The sequence below is a fragment of the Neophocaena asiaeorientalis genome, unplaced genomic scaffold (assembly GCF_003031525.2).
Source record: "Neophocaena asiaeorientalis asiaeorientalis breed wild unplaced genomic scaffold, Neophocaena_asiaeorientalis_V1.1 scaffold132, whole genome shotgun sequence".
In the NCBI taxonomy this organism is placed as follows: domain Eukaryota; kingdom Metazoa; phylum Chordata; class Mammalia; order Artiodactyla; family Phocoenidae; genus Neophocaena; species Neophocaena asiaeorientalis.
Window position 1 is genome coordinate 2,663,072 of NW_020173393.1, and position 15,446 is coordinate 2,678,517.

Consider the following 15,446-nt stretch of genomic DNA (forward strand, 5'->3'; position numbering starts at 1 on the left):
GCAAACACACTTTCTCTTTAGTTTGAAACAAGACTTTCTCACTCTGCCTTTCAGTGTTACTTAATGTCCTATATATACGTGCATCCTTACATCCTTTCGGTCACCCCAAATGGTTTATATATCCCACAGTTTAGGAAACAGTGCCCATCTTTTCTGCTTAACTTGGGCTCATCCTTCAGTTCTTAGACTTAATATAAATACCTCAGATTAAATATAAAGTCCTTCCAGGACTACTCCCTAACTGATTACCTTCTCCTTACATAGTAGGCATTAAATACACTTTTACTGAAAGAATATTTCCTCGTAATACTTTTTCATAGCAATTATCACAGTATGCCATGGTGCGTTTCTGTCCATTGTCAGTCTCTTCTTAACTGGCCATAAATTCTTGTGCACTTCTGTACCCCAGATCTTGACAAAGTGGACCCCCAGGGAATGCAAACGAGATGAAGGAATAAACCCTGCTCTATTCCTGCAGCCTCCGGCCGGTTTAGCCCCGCCTCCTACCCCCAGCCCCGCCGAGGGCGGTGGGCGGGGCCACGCATGACGCAGGCCGCACGTTTCAGGCCTGAGAAACCGTTGCGTTTCTGAGGAGACGTCTCAACCCGCCGTTACTACAGCGCTAGGAGCTTCCGCCTCGGCCACCTCCATTACCCGCATCACCATGGGAGCAGTGCTGGGCGTCTTCTCCCTCGCCAGCTGGGTGAGTTCGGGGTCTGGTGTCTCCGTCGGTCCTGTGGTTTGGGGGAGGGCGATAAGGGCTCCCCAAGCGCAGACCCCGACGGGCCTGGCGCCCGGGGCCCGGGGTTTGGGGGTCCGGCCCTCGGCTGCAGAGGGTATCCGGGGGCGTCTAGGATAAAATCCGCGATGCCCTGCGATCAGGATCAGGCGGTTCGCCTTCTGTGATTGTGGAGGAACGTAAGAGGCCAGCCCTCCATTGTTTACAATTTTGATTGCCCCGCCCCGTGAGCCGTCCGGCCTCTGGGTTCCTCTGGAGCTGGAATGGGACCTGGGACTGAGCTCGGCTCCGGGGGCCCGGGCTCTCTGGTTCATTTCCAAGCACCTTCTTAAGGTGGCGTCATTTATTTGAGCGGGGGTGGGTGGGGCTTGAATAATATTTTTATCCCCTAGCACAGGATTTGCCAAAGCTACAGTCTGTGGCAGAGGTGAGATTTTAACCGAGGCCTGTCTGCGGTTCTGGCGCAGTGGAAAGACGGCCTTGTGGATTATTATTCAGAATTGGAAGTCATGGCCTGAACATTTGGGGACCCTGTACAAGTCATTTCTTTCTGGTTTACCTTAAGGTGAGGACCGTCAGCCCAGTATTCCTCGCCTCAAGAGCTGTTGTGAGGATGAAGTGGATAAATAGGTTGAATCACTTTGTAGATTGTAAACGCCTTTTAAAAATTCCTTTTAAAAAAGGAATTTGGGGATCTATGGAAGAGGATACGATGAGTTCACTCATACACTCGGTTCCGAGGAGCATGATTCCTTAACTGCCACTACTTTTTCTTAGGGACAGAATGTATTTTCTATCCTTTAAGGTTGTTGATCTTAAATGAAAAGGGCAGTTGGTCTTTTAAGGGCCTAGGTTGTAGTGGCTCTCCAGTTTTTCAGCCTTGACCCAAAGTAAGAATAAATTTTACGTGCTTGATTTAATACACCCATTTAGACACACATTGAAATAATTCTTACCTTTGCTCCCTGCTGTACAATTTTTCTTTTCTATCCCATTAAAAAAAAAAAAATCCTGGTCAGTTGATTTTCTTTCTTTCTTTCTTTCTTTTTAACAGTTTACTAGTGGGTCAAACTCGCTGTTTACAAAATAGATTTAGAAAAAAATAGTTAAGAAGGACATTAATTAGGGCGAGAATTGGTAATTTGAAACTGGAAACACATTTTGGCTTTGATGTAAAGCTGAGATTTGAATTGATGCCATCAAAGCATTTCTACCTATAAATCATTTTTATATTTTATTAATTCCTTTTGTTCAAGAGGAACAGCAAGGAATTCAGTGTACCAGAGAATGGAATGAGTGAGGGGAAGAATAATAGAAAATGAAGTCAGAAAAGTAAAGGGAGCCAGATCATGTAGATACCCATTGGCCAATTTAAGGACGTTGGCTTTCACTCTTATGTGATTATGGGGATCCGTTACAGAAAAGAGGAATGATGTGATCTGACCAGTGTTTTAACAAGGTTGCTGTGTGGAGAACAGATGTTAGAAAAGGGTAAAGCAGTGTAGGGGAGGAAAAACTTCCATTCTCAATGGGTTAGTGGTTGGGGCCTGCGAATTAAACTGATAAAAGACAAATTAGCAAGAGAAAAAAAGAGTTCGTGTACTTGTGCAACCCACATACACGCAGGGGTTCTTAGTGTTGAATAACTCAAAGGGGTGGTTAGAATATAGGGCTTATTATATGCCTGACTTAATTGGGGTTAGGGTTCGGATTGGGTGGGGCAGAAAAGGGCTTCCATGGGAGTAACAAATAGGTTTCTTTAGGAAAGACAAATGGGTTTTTAGGAGAACAAACAGGAGATAAGAAAGTTTGTGATAGTACTTGTTTCCGTGAGTGCAGAGGCCTTTTACCTTCTTCGTGGCCATAAAACTTCCTTGGAGAGACAATTTATGACAGTTGCTGCTTTCAGTCAGATGAGAAAAGCTCTGAGAAGGCATTTTTTTCTGCTTCTTTTGAATCTCACATGTCTTCATCTGAAAATAATTTTTATACTAACTCAGGGTTCTGAATGGGTTGCTATAGCAGCGAGACAGGAGCTATTGCATTTAATCCAGGTGAGGGATGATAATAGTGGCTTGGACCAACGTGATAGCTGAGGATACTATGAAAGTGGCCAGATTCTGGATACATTTTGAGGATAGAGCTGATGTGCTGACAAATGGAACGAGGGTTTTGGAAAAAGAGAAGGCATGGAGGATGACTCCAAGGTTTTTGGCCTTGGAGGAAGAGTATGGCAACAGGCAACAGTCACATACTCTTCCTTTGGCAACAGGAAGAGTATGTGACGCAACCTGGGTCCCTGGACTCCTTAATCAACAGAAATTGATAAGAGGCTAGAGGAGAATTTCAGCCAAGCAAGAGAGAGAAAACAAGTAACAGATGGGGGAACTGGTTCCTTAAATGGGATATGGGTAGGGGCGGATCAGTGGGTTGAACGAGAGGTGTGGCTTAGGTAATCTGCTCTCCCCCGTGGTGGGGCTCTGTGCAGGGATCCTGCACGGTACCCTGCTATTTTTCTGTGCACCTCAGAAGTGGCAGTTGGTTTGTGGCTGTTTTGTATCTTACTGTTCATGTGTGCAGTTATTTTTTTTTTTTTTTTTTTTTTTTTGTGGTACGCGGGTCTCTCACTGTTGTGGCCTCTCCCGTTGCGGAGCACAGGCTCCGGACGCGCAGGCTCAGCGGCCATGGCTCACGGGCCCAGCCGCTCCGCGGCATGTGGGATCTTCCCGGACCGGGGCACAAACCCGTGTCCCCTGCATCGGCAGGCGGACTCTCAGCCACTGCGCCACCAGAGAAGCCCTTGTGTGCAGTTATTTTGAGTTCCTTATAGTTTCTTTGTGTTCTGTTGCTCAAGGGTTAGTCCAGGTGCAAAGCACTCAGGTAAAGGGTCCCAGGTTCCAGCCTCTCTCAAATAGAGTTGTTTACTGAGAGGGAGAAGTGACATAACATGGAGTAGGACAAGTTTGTTCCACAGATTGAGTACCTACTGTGTAAAGGCGCAAGAGATATAACACTAGGTGGGCCCCCCTCAAGGTACAAGATGTAAACAAGTAAGTAGGTGTATTGGTTTGCCAGGGCCTCACAACAAAGTACCACAGAATGGGTGACTTAAATTACAGAAATTTATTGTCTCATGGTTTTAGAGGCTAGAAGTCTGAGATTAAGGTGTCAGCAGGGTTGGTTCCCTCTGAGGGTGGTGAGGTAGACTCTGTTCCAGGCCTCTTCCCCAGTTCCTGGGGGTTTGGTAGCCATCTTTGCTGTTCCTTTGCCTTGCCAGTCTCTGCCTTCATCTTCACATGATGTTCTCCCTGTGATGCATGTCTGTGTCCAGATTTCTCCATTTTATGACATCAGCCGTGTTTGATTAGGGGCCCACTCTTCTCCAGTATAACATCATTTTACCTAATTACATCTGCAGCAACCCTGTTTCCAAAGAAGGTCACATGCTGAGGTACTGGGGGTTAGGACTTAAAACCTACGAATTTTGGAGGACACAATTCAACCTATAGCAAACAGTAGGCAACTATCATTAGTTTATTTAATTGGCTGGGGGGAAAAAATAGCTAAAGGGAGTCAGGAGTGTGAGACTACAGACAAAATAAACCCGAAGCAATTAGTGTCATCGTTTTCAGGTGTAAAATGTCTGTATTTCTATCTGCGACCAGATACAGACTTCTGTTACAGTCTTTTGACCCAGATTGTAGTTAAGAATTGGAGATGAGCCTGGGTGGTCAATTCCCCATGGCTGTTTTGATTATGGATATTAATGGTTACCTTGATATACAGAGCCCCTGCTATGAAAGGCAGTGTGCTAGGTGCTATGTATTCCTGACATTATCTCATAAAGATTATTACTGGGACCATATACTGTAAAACCAGAATCCCCCAGCGTTGCATCTGCTGCTTCCGCTGATGATTCTGAACTAGCCTGTCCTTGTAATGTGACTTCATAGCATCACCTATCAAAGCAATTCAGGTGGTTTTCTAATCAAGCGTGTAGAAGAATGTGACTCAGAGTATGTCCTCTCATCTGGAATGCTCATTAGGAGAATTTAGCTGACCAAAGATCCAGGTTACTTTTTTTGCTTTAATTGAGGTAAAATTCACATTACATAAAATTAACTATTTTAAAGTGACATTCAGTGACATTTAGTATATTCACAGTGTTGGGCTATCATCACACCTGTCTGATTCCAGAACATTTTCATCACCCCAAAGACAAACTCGATTTCTGTTTAGCAGTCTACTCTCTTCTCCCCACTCCCTCCAGCCTCTGGAAACCACTAATCTGCTTTCTATCTCTGGATTTACCTATTCTGGATATTTCATATGAATGAAATCATACAATATGTGACCTTTTGTGTCTGGCTTCTTTCACTTAGCATGATGTTTTCTAGGTTCACCTATGTTGTACCAGCTATCGGTACTTCATTTTTATGGCCAAATAACATTCCATTTTGCGGGTATACCACATTTTACTTATCCATTCATCAGTTGATGGACATTTGGGTTGTTTCTGCCTTTTGACAATTGTAGATGGTGCTACCTTGAACATTCATATACAAGTTTTTGTTTGAATACCTGTTTCAGTTTTTTTGGGTGTATATGTAAGAGTGTAGTTACTGGGCCATATGATAATTCTATGTTTGACTTTGAGGAATCTCCAGGTTACTTTTTTATTTTTTTAATAAATTTATTTATTTATTTTTGGCTGTGTTGTGTCTTCATTGCTGTACGTAGGCCTTCTTTAGTTGAGGTGAGCAGGGCTACTCTTCGTTGTGGTGTGCGGGCTTCTCATTGCCATGGCTTCTCTTGGTGTAGAGCACAGGCTCTAGGCACATGGGCTTCAGTAGTTGTGGCACGTGGGCTCAGTAGTTGTGGCTCGCAGGCTCTAGAGCGCAGGCTCAGCAGTTGTGGCGCACAGGCTTAGTTGCTCCGCAGCATGTGGGATCTTCCCAGACCAAGGCTCGAACTCCAGGTTACTCTTGAATGGAGCCAAATGTCTCTTGCTTTCATTATTTATAAGGGTTTCCATGTAATGTTGCCTTATGCTGTAATATCAGATTTGGTAGCTAGGATTCCCAGAAAACAGCAAGTGGAGTTAGTTTCTATTTTTCTCAGTATTAAGATATATTGTTTTTAAATAAAATATGCTGTCTGTGAGAACATAACCAACATTTATTGGGCTTTTACGGTGTTTTAGGCATTGTGTTGAGTGCTCATTTAATATAGCAATGTCTGAGGGAGGAAGATTCAGTTATTGACTTTAATTTACAGATGGAGAAATAAGCTTGCATTATGTAACTTGTTGAGGTAAAGTGGCAGAAATAATATCAACTCCAGAGCCCATGCTTTTAACCACTTCCTCCCACCTATAGTTCTCAGTTAAAACTTTCAAAGCCTGGTTGGCCTCATCTTCTGTTCTGGATGTCACAAAGGAGTCCACTGAAGGAGGTCTCAAATGGTGATGATATGCTTATTACAGGTTCCATGCCTTTGCGGTGGTGCATCATGTTTGCTGTGTAGCTGCTGTCCCAACAGTAAGAATTCCACTGTGACTCGCCTCATCTATGCTTTCATCCTCTTCCTGGGCACTATTGTATGTTGTATCATGTTTCATGAAGGGATGGAAACTCAGCTGAAGAAGGTAAGTAGAGGTAACCGTAACCTTATTTAACGTAGTGGTTTTTATTATTTTTATATTTTGTAGAGTTTTATTTGTAATTAGTACTTATTTCTTCACTGTTGTGAAAGTCAAGTTCGTTGGATTTGTTGGGATTTTAAATTTTGGTCATAGTCAAGACACAGAATATAAAGGTATCAGTCTTTTCTCAAAGTAAATGTAGTCAGAATGAACATCTTTAGTCTAACAGCTTTGGGAAAGATATTAAAAGAGTGGCCCTGAAACTTTATCTTTTCTTGTATGTTTAGTTTTAAACATTTAAACTAGACTAGCCCTTCACCTTCGGAAGGAGTGGGTCGTAGCATGAAAACTCATGGGAAAATGGGAGATAACCTCATCCACAGGTAAGGGCCAAAAAGAGAGCACTCAGGACTTCCCTGGTAGTCCAGTGGTTAAGAATCCGCCTTCCAATGCAGGGGACGCGGGTTTGATCCCTGGTCGGGGAAGTAAGATCCCACGTGCCATGGAGCAACTAAGCCCGCGGGGCTGCAGCAAAGAGACTGCACACTGCAATGAAAGATCCCCTGTGCTGCAACTAAGAGCCAACGTAGCCAATAAATAAATAAATAAAATATTGAAAAGAGAGAGAGAGAGCTCTTGCCTTTTATTTTCCAAATGCAACTTGTTTATACTATTTGGTGACAAGATTGTAAGTGAATTGGAAGGCAAAGAGAAAAGTCCCACAGGAGAGTCTTGCAGTTGTTTAAGTGGTCAGTTTTAAAAATCCAGGCTTTCCTGTTGTGGAATAGAATCTCTCTTTAAATGTGGATATTCCCATAACATTAAAATTGTTTTTTCCAGATTCCTGGATTCTGTGATGAAGGACTTAAAACCAAGGTGGCTGATACAATCCTGGATAAACATTGTGATGTGCTGGTTCGTTATAAAGCCGTATATCGAATCAACTTTGCCTTGGCCGTCTTTTTCTTTGCCTTCTTTCTGCTCATGTTAAAAGTGAAAACGAGTAAAGATCCCAGAGCAGCGATACACAATGGGTTTGTAGGAATTATTTATTATTAACTTGTTATGTTATGATGTGTATCCTCCCCTTCAGCAGTTAATGTTGCCATTTTGATGAAAGCAGTAGAGTATGTAAATCAGTGGCCCGGATGTATTTCCGACCTACTCTACATGGGAAGTTGTTCCAACGTCATTTTCAGTTGGAGCCCTGCAGCATGGAAGAGGTGGAGTGGACAAGGAGAATCTTGTCTTTTTCCTGTATTTTTTAAAAACACTTTGCTTAAAGTGCCTAGATTTTTATGGAACACCTGTGAAACAGTTCAAGCGTTGTACTAAGCACTACACACACACACACACACACACACATTTTTTCTTTCTGTTGTTAAAAGAGAAACATTTACCTGATATATATAAACAGTATACAGAAAGATAAATAGTGAATATATTTGGGCCCCTGATTCACATATTCTGTCGCTTCCAATTCCTGATCCCCGGTTCCCCTTTCCAGGGAGGCTAAATAAATTGCCTAAGATGTCTCAGCTAGTGAGGGTTGGAGCTAGGATTGAAACTCAAGTCTGTCCAGCTCCAAAGCTGCTTTCTTTACACTCTGCCATATAAGGCAGTCTTTAAAGATTGACTGAAAGCCAGGTTTGGTCCTGGCTTTGCCAGTGACGAACTGTGTGATTGTGGGCAAGGCATTTATGTCCAATCGCCTGACGTGCAGCAAGCCAACCTGAGATGCTGAGGTTTGCAGCAGGGACGGGAAGACAGACCTCAGATCCGCCTCCCCGAAGGTGAGAGGCTTTAGTTATTTATGGGATAGAGAAGCAGAGTAGTCTTAGGTTTGGGGAAAGGGAATTGGAGGTAAGGAAAAGGTGAGGTCATCAGTGTTCTGCACAGGTGTATCTGAATTACATGCTTCTTAATAGGATGCGTGTTCAAAGTGGAGATGCTTAGCATAATCTGAGGGTAGAGTTTTTGGCACTCTGACATCAAAAGGGTTATTCATTGCACATCTGTGCAGGCCCTGTCTTAGGGTCAGTGGTCCCAACCAGTCTTAGGCAGCTTGAACTGGAGAAAAACTAACTCCCAGTTCTGAAAAACAGCTTAAGCCCCCGTTACTATAGTGACCCACAAGTCAGAGGCACGTTATCTATAGGGGTAGTTAAAAAAGAGTCTTGTGGTATATTATCTAGGCCATATGAAGGTTGGAGGGTATGAAATTTGAAAAAAAAAAATTACGATGAGCCTTTTGAAGGCAAGGCTGCAAGCGGGGGTGGTTCTTTGACCAGCTGTTCCCTTAGCACTGTTGTGTAAGGCAAGCTCAAGAATTTCTGTTGGGCACCAGTGTCTGTTAACTATGGGGCACGGTTTCAGGATGGGTTTTTTAACACTATGGGGCATGGTTTTACCATGTTGTAAAAGAAGGATTTGGTGATTCACTTTCCCCCAGATCTAAGTTGATTGCTTTATATTTAGCTAACATCGTTAGTTTAGAATGCTCCAGAATTCTAGAAAAAGTGCTAAAAGTAGGGAAATAACATGTTTCTTTCTTGTGAATGTGCATGATTTGGTCTCTGTGCTAACGTTTGTCCTTAAATTGTGTGAAGTATTGAGTGAAGTAGTTTCATGTCAAATGAAGAAATAAGCCTAATCATGTTGGAAGTGGCTAGTAAGGCTTTATTTTTGCCTTTTAGAAATTCATTTTTCTCAGTGAAAGGGCAAAAATTAGCATTTCAGAAGTGTACTTTTATATTTTAATAGGTTTTGGTTCTTCAAAATTGCTGCCATTGTTGGTATCATGGTTGGATCTTTCTATATCCCTGGGGGCCACTTCACCACAGGTATGGTTCACTATTAGGGGGGTCAATTATAATATATACAAACGCTACAAATGATTTTGTTAAAGCTACATTTTCATTACTGATTTTTGCAGAACTGGTAATTAAATGAGATGGTGTCCAATTACCATGACTTGCTACTAATATTAAGATATTAATTGATTGATTAAAGCCGGGAGGCATTCAGCCCACTTCTCAGCTGTTCTGGAACCATATGTTCATTTGCCAATATTTTAATAGTTTCTCTTCTCACTTGGTAATACCACGTTAATCGGAGAGCTTGTCAACGTAAGGACTTGTAACCATGTGTTCCACTATTCCTGTCTTAACCTGCTTCCTTATCGTGACATCTGTGGATTTCCACTGTGATTTTTATCCCTGTAAGTAAGCGAAAGGGCTTATATCTTTTCCATTTGGAATGTCAGACCCTAGGCTCCCCTTGGCACAAGCTAGAACAAGTTTTAAAAGGTCTGAAACCCAACAGAACACTTCTCAGAGAATGCCTTTGAGTTTGGAATTGCAATAATCTTGCTGTACTGCTGGAGACAATGTCTTTATTACCTCTTTATTACTTGAATTGAAATCTTTTTAGAATGTTGGACAGTAACATTCTGAAATGTTGCTCCTATGGTGAAGAGTAACTGTGCTTTTGGTTTGTAGCCTGGTTTTTTATTGGCATGGTGGGGGCTGCCTTCTTCATCCTCATCCAGCTGGTGCTGTTGGTGGACTTTGCTCACTCTTGGAATGAATCATGGGTAAATCGAATGGAAGAAGGGAACCCAAGGTGCTGGTATGCGGGTAGGTATCTAAAGCCCTATGAGAGCCATACTGCATTATGCTACGTTAAATAGGGTGAAAATTGGTCCTCGTTAGTATAAGAGTTTGTTATGACTGTGGGCATTCATGTTTGTTTTCTTTTTTCTAGCTTTACTGTCTGTCACAAGCATGTTTTATATCCTGTCAATCATCTCTGTCGTATTGCTCTACACATACTACACCAAACCAGATGGCTGCACAGAAAACAAGTTCTTCATCAGTTTTAATCTGATCCTTTGCATTGTGGTTTCTATTATGTCAATCCATCCAAAAATTCAGGTATGGTTGTGATTTCTGCTTCTTCCTCCTGTGAAGGATTTTTAATTAATGCTAAACTTGAAACCTAGGTAACCTGTTGTATGAATTTATGTCCAAGTTTATCTACTTGGTAAACATTTTTCTACTTCAACACGATAAAGTCTTCTTAATTATAACTTAATCACTCTAAAATGTGCCATTGAGGGCCAGTAAATGAATAATTTCCCTATTTAAGAAAAAAATCTATGTAACTTGAGAATTTATCATTCTTATAAAATTGTTTATATCGTGAGAATGATTCTTAGGAATCTTTAGCAAAGATATTGTAGGGGAATTCAACTAGAAAAAATAATTGATTTTAATATTTAAAACAGAACTCATGCTCCTGAGTTTCCTCATTTAAATACAATATTTTTAAAATTCAGATATGAATTTAGGTATGAAAAGAACATCTAGACATCACCTCTCCTTTTTTATTTTTATTATTTTTATTTTTATTTTTTGCGGTACGCGGGCCTCTCACTGTTGTGGCCCTCCCCCTTGCGGAGCACAGGTTCCGGACGCGCAGGCTCAGCGGCCATGGCTCACGGGCCCAGCCGCTCCGTGGCATGTGGGATCCTCCCGGACCTGGGCACGAACCCGTGTCCCCTGCATCTGCAGGCTGACTTCCAACCACTGCGCCACCAGGGAAGCCCTCTCCTTTATTTAAAAAAAAAAAAAGTTATTTTATTTTTGGCTGTGTTGGGTCTTTGTTGCTGGGTGCGGGCTTTCTCTGGTTGCGGCGAGCGGGGGCTACTCTTCGTTGCGGTGCGCGGGCTTCTCATTGCGGTGGCTTCTCTTGTTGCGGAACACCGGCTCTAGGCGTGTGGGCTTCAGTTGTTGTGGCTCGCGGGCTCTAGAGCACAGGCCCAGTAGTTGTGGCACACGGGCTTAGTTGCTCCACAGCATGTGGGATCTTACCGGACCAGGGCTCGAACCTGTGTCCCCTGCATTGGCAGGCAGATTCTTAACCACTGCGCCACCAGGGAAGCCCACCTCTCCTTTTAAAAGTGAGAAAACCGAAGTTCCAGAGAGGTGATGGGTCACCAAGCTAGCCAGTGGCAAAGCTTAGCTTAGAGTTCACTATACCAAGGAACTAGTAGTAAATCTAAGCCTTTGTATGATATACAGGAATTTCCAGGATTATGAAATGCCTGAGAACCAGTAGTACATGCCTCCTCTTTCTTGGTTCTTTTTCAAGCTAACTCAAACTGAAAGGTTACTTGTCATCTTTCAACTGTCAAGCAGAATTAGAAGGTTCTCAATTAATAACAATTTAGTGGGTCCCAGGAAGTATGCTGGGTTTTAGAAATTCAGCCCTTGCAATTCCTATGGCATTGTTTTCTTTTTGATTCTGTAGGAACACCAGCCTCGTTCTGGCCTCCTGCAGTCCTCTATCATCACCCTCTACACCATGTACCTCACATGGTCAGCCATGTCCAATGAACCTGGTAAGGGAGTTTTAATAACGCATTCACTTGGTGAAAAGAAAGTAAGAAATGAGAATTTCCCTGGAAGCCCGGTGGTTAGGACTCCATGCTTTCACTTCTGTGGGTCTGGGTTTGATCCCTAGTCGGCAAACTAAGATTCCACAAGCCGCGCCACGCAGCCAGAAAAAAAAAGAAAAAGAAAAAAGAAAGTAAGAAATTACTCCTTTGGTGGGTGCAGAAACTAGAGCTGGAGCAAATGTCAGACAAACAAATGAACAGACAAAAAACTTCACTTAAATGTACAGTGTCCACGGTATTTACCTTTCAGGTTTTATTCTCCATGTCTATTCATAGCTCTTCAGAGCTGACAGCCTAAAGGACCACAGTCCTTTATATAGTCCAGGCTTTTCCCTGGACTAAGTTAAATTAGTTAAGAGTTGAACAAGGCAACATTGTTTTGGCCCTTTGTAGAATTACTTTAATTGAGTGTTACTTTGGTGGTACAGGCTGCAGAAGAAACAGCTGCAGGGAATCTCCTTTTGTAGATCTTATGGGATTGTTTCTCAGTGGGGGTATTTTGTGGACTCCTTTTCAAGGAAAACCATTATTTCAGACCATTCAGTGATGACTCAACTTATTTTTATTGTATTCCTATGTAACTATGTAGAAAAAAAACTAGGGATAAACTCCTTGTGCTTTTTTTTTTTTTGCTAACCAGGCCAAGTTTATTGAATCTAGCCTTATTTTGCAAACAAATTAGTTTTTTTTTTAAGTTTTTATTTTATATTGGAGTATAGTTGATTAGCAATGTTGTGATAGTTTCAGGTGTACAGCAAAGTGATTCAGTTATACATTTCCCCGTTTAGGTTGTTATATAATATTGAGTAGAATGTCCTGTGCTATACAGTAGGTCATTGTTGATTATCCATTTTAAATATAGCAGTGTGTACATGTCAATCCCAACCTCCCTAACTATCCCTTCCCCCCGGTAATCATAAGTTTGTTTTCTAAGTCTGTGTAAACTTGTGCTTTAAACACAGCTACAGAGCCAAAAAGACTTGCCAGTTAAATTTCAAACCCAGTGAAATCAAGATTGACATTTATGATATTTGACAAATACTTTGTTGTTGTAGTTTCATTTCCTTTTTTCTAAAACTAAGTCTCTGGTTGCAACACAGATGCGTTACTGACTGCCCAGTTGCAGGTTCTTTGAAGTGTAGCATTCCCATGTTTTAAATCACGAATGAGTGATGTATAGCACAGCCCTCAAATCCTTTTGGAGCAAGATGAGTTATACCAAAAGATATCAGCGGTGTTCCATTTTCAGATCATTCCTGCAGCCCTGGCCTGTTGAGCATCATTATGCACATGACCTCACCAACCTTGGCTCCTGCAAATGCGACTGCTCTTGCCCCTACTCCTGCTGCACCGTCGCAGAGTGGGCCTTCTCTGAATAAAGAGAACTTTATTGGGCTGGTCGTCTTTGTTCTCTCCCTTTTGTATTCTAGGTAAGTTTAAAAGTACTTAGGACAAGATTCTTATGAAGGCTAGTAACAGAGTGAAGAAGCTATTTTGCTTTCAAAAAACAGTGAGAAGAATTACAAAAATTTAACTCTTCCTTATTAAAGTCATTGACTTGCTTCAGTTACCTTGCTGTGTACACTTCTTTAAGTTCAGTAAATCCTCTCATCAAATAATTCCTCCCAGGCTTACTAACAGATATGTTCTCCTTTGTATAGGAGGAAAAAGCCTTTACCTGACCCTGGATCAGCTAGAATACTGGCTCTGAAAATTGGTTGGCTTATCTTTTTTTAAAACAATCTTTATTTTCTGATCACTGTTACACATGAAATGTTAGTCTGTAGTTAATCCAGGACACCAGATATAACCTGTGTTAGCAGTATTCACTCATTCTCCCACCCATTTTTATTGATATTGTCTTTATAAGTGCATGTTACTTTAATAACTTTAAAATATGAAATAATAAAAATGGGCAAGGATATATTTATATACATTAATAGCTTAAGTGAGAACAGTAGGAAACGAAATGGTCCTCCCTCTAAATTTACCTCTTCTATGATTAACATTTTGATACATATTATTTCAGGCTTTTTTCCTTTGCTTATACTTACTGTCTATTGACCTATCTGTATCTATATAATTATGCATATTTTTATAAATAGTTACATAATTTTATTTATACCACTTGATATCTAATTTTTTCAAAATAAATTGGGAGCGGGCTTCCCTGGTGGCACAGTGGTTGAGAGTCTGCCTGCTGATGCAGGGGACACGGGTTCGTGCCCAGGTCCGGGAGGATCCCACATGCCGTGGAGCGGCTAGGCCTGTGAGCCATGGCCGCTGGGCCTGCACGTCCGGAGCCTGTGCTCTGCAACAGGAGAGGCCACAACAGTGAGAGGCCTGCGTACCACAAAAAAATAAATAAATAAATAAATTGGGAGCATTCTATATAACAGTATATATACTGTTCTGAAATGCCTATGAATTTGTCATAATTTGGACAGCTTTGCACATAATGTGTAGATTTATCCTTTTTTCTTTTTTTAATGATTGCTTAAAATATGGGTTGGCAGATAACAGCCCTTTGGGCTGGCTTCCTGTTTTTGTAAATAAAGTTTTATTGTCATACAGCTATGTTCATTTGTTTTCATACTGTCTGTGACTGTTTTTGTTTGTTTTCCTTTGATTCTTGATCTTGGGGGCAAAGCTTTTAGTCTTTCACTGTTAAGTATGATGTTAGCCCTGACTGTTTGTTTGTTTGTTTGTTTTTGCGGTACACGGGCCTCTTACTGCTGCGGCCCCTCCCGTTGCGGATGCGCAGGCTCAGCGGCCATGGCTCACGGGCCCAGCCACTCCGTGGCATGTGGGATCTTCCCAGGCTGGGGCACGAACCCGTGTCCCCTGCATCGGCAGGCGGACTCTCAACCACTGCGCCACTGGGGAAGCCCAGCCCTGACTTTTTGATAGATGCCCTTTATCAGTTTGAGGATGTTCTTCTCTATTTCTATTTTGAGTTTTTATCATGAAAAAAATATCAGATTTTTGTAAAATGCTTTCTCTTTGTCTGTTGAGATGTTCATGTGGGTTTTGTCCTTTATTTGTATGTACTTTTTAATTCAGCCATTTAACAAACTTTTAGTGAATATCTGCTGTGTACTAGAAATGCATAGATGACTAAGGTCATTGTTGTCAAAAAGTTCTATGAATAGCAAGGAAGACAGGAACAGTAAGTGATATAGCAGAAGGAAGAGTAAGGAGCTGTGGGAATTTAATCCAGCCTAGTGATAGGGTGATGCCAGGGAAGACCTCCTAGAGGGCACAGCATGATCAGAGAATTTAAAGGGTGATTAAGTTAGCTGGGAGAAGTTGGGGAGTGCATTCCAAGCAAAGGAGAGAGGTACTTGTGAAGTCCTGGAAGCAGACATTGAGAGCATAGTATGTTTTGGGAAACTCCTAGGCAGTTAAACCCTCAAATTGTAACTGATGAGAGTACTGTCTCTGTCTTGTGATGACAGGCATTTAAGCAAACCCTTCAGAAGCCCTTCGGTCCCCAAAGCAGGAACAGTTCAGAAATAACCTTCATGTGTATAGACCAGTGACAGCATTTCGTGTTCATGGCCCCTTTCTTTTTTTTTTTTTTTTTTTTTTTGGGTTTGGGG

At 41.9% G+C, this 15,446-nt stretch overlaps 1 protein-coding gene across 2 annotated transcripts in view; it reads left to right on the forward strand.

The window, feature by feature from the left end:
• Positions 1–547: 547 nt before the first annotated feature.
• The window catches only part of SERINC3 (serine incorporator 3), an 18,753-nt gene continuing 3,854 nt past the window's right edge, over positions 548–15,446 (forward strand). Inside the window, exons 1-9 of one of the 2 annotated variants that reach the window (XM_024746789.1) lie at positions 548–703; positions 6,225–6,386; positions 7,224–7,417; positions 9,147–9,226; positions 9,884–10,021; positions 10,149–10,318; positions 11,697–11,787; positions 13,094–13,274; positions 13,506–13,561. In XM_024746789.1, the coding sequence (XP_024602557.1) occupies positions 665–703; positions 6,225–6,386; positions 7,224–7,417; positions 9,147–9,226; positions 9,884–10,021; positions 10,149–10,318; positions 11,697–11,787; positions 13,094–13,274; positions 13,506–13,561 (1,111 nt within the window). In that variant the 5' untranslated portion in view covers positions 548–664. The remainder of the gene's footprint in view (positions 704–6,224; positions 6,387–7,223; positions 7,418–9,146; positions 9,227–9,883; positions 10,022–10,148; positions 10,319–11,696; positions 11,788–13,093; positions 13,275–13,505; positions 13,562–15,446) is intronic. The other variant, XM_024746788.1, reaches the window with a different exon arrangement.